The sequence below is a fragment of the Salvia hispanica genome, chromosome 6 (assembly GCF_023119035.1).
Source record: "Salvia hispanica cultivar TCC Black 2014 chromosome 6, UniMelb_Shisp_WGS_1.0, whole genome shotgun sequence".
NCBI classification, from domain to species: Eukaryota; Viridiplantae; Streptophyta; class Magnoliopsida; order Lamiales; family Lamiaceae; genus Salvia; species Salvia hispanica.
Window position 1 is genome coordinate 44,221,064 of NC_062970.1, and position 2,224 is coordinate 44,223,287.

Sequence of the window (2,224 nt, forward strand, 5' to 3'; positions counted from 1 at the left end):
TGCCTCCCTAAGCAATACATACACGGGGAAAGAGAAGAAGTTGAACAACAACTGATGACTAAGAGACATGCACTGATCTCTCTAATGCAAGTGATCCCCTTAGACAAGGTGCGGTGCGCCTTTGAACCTCCGATCTGACGCAGTTTTTTTTGAGTCGACACGCGATAAAGACCAATACAATGACTCAAATAAAAACTAGTTGAAGAAATTTGGGCATACTTCAGTCACCTCGAGAGGCATAGAATTTTGATTGATATTAAGATTACAATGACACAAGATCAAATAGTATAAGAGTAATTGAATAGGTTAAAGTGATTTGCTAAGCATCTTCATCTCCCTAACGTGCAGACAATCAAAATATAATAACTAATCAGCTCGTCCACGATTTAAAGTCTTACTTTAATCTGATACGGGATTTAAAAAATATAAGGAATATTGAATAGAAAATGTTATAAAATATGAGATTCACTTTTATATATATTAATTTAATAATTAATTGTATGGAAATGCAATGATTTGTTATAGTGTATGGTCCGTTATTTAAAAAAAAAATGAGACTTAACAAAAAAATGACATTATTTCATGCATGATGCATAAATACATGGACAAGAAATAATTTAATCATGTATTCCGTACTAATAAAATTAGTCAACGAATATTTGGTAATTCTTTTCATAGTTTTACCGTACTATTCTCGCAAAAGTATATCATCTTGATGAAAAGAGCCTCATTCATTTTAGGTTATATTTTTCATGTAAAAAAACCAAAATTGGACTTACCAGATCAGAAAGTAGCTTTAGAAAATAATTAAAATACATGTTTCACAATCCCGAATGAATCAAATAATTTTGTTCGATTTAAAAATTTGTTCCAATTTTCTTTTTATATTTGAATTCAAAGTGTTTCGAATTTGAATACAGATATAGAGAAACATAGTATATTACAAATATGGAGAAATATTATCATTAGCTAATCATAATATTTGATTATTATTCAAATACTGACAAATAGGGTTTAAGGGTTTAGGGTTTGAAGGGATCCTATTTTAGGGTGCTCTACGGCCGCCTGTGCCGTTTTCCCTATGGCAATTATAATACAATGCTGCCGTAGGAGCACCTAAGTTATGGACTTCACAAAATTCTCTAGTGTTGAAATTCTGCCGGTGCACCGGTGTGCTGACTGTTCGGCGGCCGGCCGGCTGTCGGAATAGCGCCAGAACAAGTCGGTGGATTCCTATTGCCGGCTGAGGACTCTCATAGCTAATTATTTCTCTTCCTGCAAAATTAATTCACTATTCAATTTACCTGAATTTGTATAAACATTTAAATTTTTTCAATTTTTTAAGCATATATACTATATATCATAATTTAAATGGCTCACCGAAGCTTGCATCTGTGTTTCCGGGGATGTCAGTAACCAACCTATATATAAGAAATTAAATATAGTCAGGATTTGTTTATTTATATATATATTCATAGCATTTGTTTATTTGTATATGTTGTATTTCATATGTTGCTATGAAACAATATATGAAATCACGTATGTGGTATGTCCATCCAATAAGAAATAGTATTTCATCATTTTTTTTTCTCTTATGCAATTGTGTATTATCAAATTGTGGTTGATAAGATACTGCAATCAACCCTACTTAATATGTACATATGAATTAATAAATTAATTTTGTACAATTAAATTTGAAACAGTGATAGACCAGTGCAAGTACTCCTTAAGGTATGGGTTGCTTGGGCTTGGAGAATCAGCATCCACAATTATCTGCACAATTAAATACTTTTAATTTTATAATTAAGAGAGAGATAAAAATAAAAATACAGACAGAGCGACGAGCCACCTTATGACCACAACCGGAAAATTCCCCCTATTTTCGTAACCAATTTATTTAATATATTCACTAAATTGTATAATTATTTTCCGAATTTGCATTGTAAAAAAAAGTCAACGCCCATTTTGATAAAATTTTCTGGCTCCGCCCCTGAACAGATAGATATACTCATATACTTACAAGAGTATAGAATGTCCGAAAATCATCACAGCCACCAATCTCAACCCTAGGGCGATCTCGAACCTGGGACGGCCTCAAACGACAACCGTTGATGATGATCCTGCCGTCGCAGTAAGCTCGAAGATCGGTTGTGGCTGTGAAGGGCTCCAAAACATCTCCGACGACGCTGCTCACCACCAGCGCTTGCCTAATCTCTCTTGCCAT

At 33.6% G+C, this 2,224-nt stretch overlaps 1 protein-coding gene across 2 annotated transcripts; it reads right to left on the reverse strand.

Moving 5' to 3' along the window:
- Window positions 1–1,008: 1,008 nt before the first annotated feature.
- On the reverse strand, window positions 1,009–2,224 carry LOC125195952 (protein FLOWERING LOCUS T-like). 2 transcript variants are annotated; one of them, XM_048094258.1, is made up of 4 exons: window positions 2,021–2,224; window positions 1,724–1,773; window positions 1,381–1,421; window positions 1,009–1,275 (listed from the first exon to the last, which is right to left on the reverse strand). In XM_048094258.1, the coding sequence occupies exons 1-4, from the start codon at window positions 2,222–2,224 to the stop codon at window positions 1,046–1,048; spliced, it is 525 nt and encodes a 174-aa protein (XP_047950215.1). In that variant the 3' UTR covers window positions 1,009–1,045. The 2 variants fall into 2 exon arrangements, with proteins under 2 accessions (XP_047950215.1, XP_047950214.1); XM_048094257.1 differs by having other exon boundaries at window positions 1,712–1,773.

Coding starts and splice junctions, on each gene's coding strand:
- LOC125195952 (XM_048094257.1), bottom strand. CDS start 2,224: ATGGCAAGAGAGATTAGGCAAGCGCTGGTGGTGAGCAGCGTCGTCGGA. Junction 1,422..1,711: donor CTTAAGGAGTACTTGCACTG/GTCTATCACTGT, acceptor TCTTATATATAG/GTTGGTTACTGACATCCCCG. Junction 1,276..1,380: donor AAACACAGATGCAAGCTTCG/GTGAGCCATTTA, acceptor TTAATTTTGCAG/GAAGAGAAATAATTAGCTAT.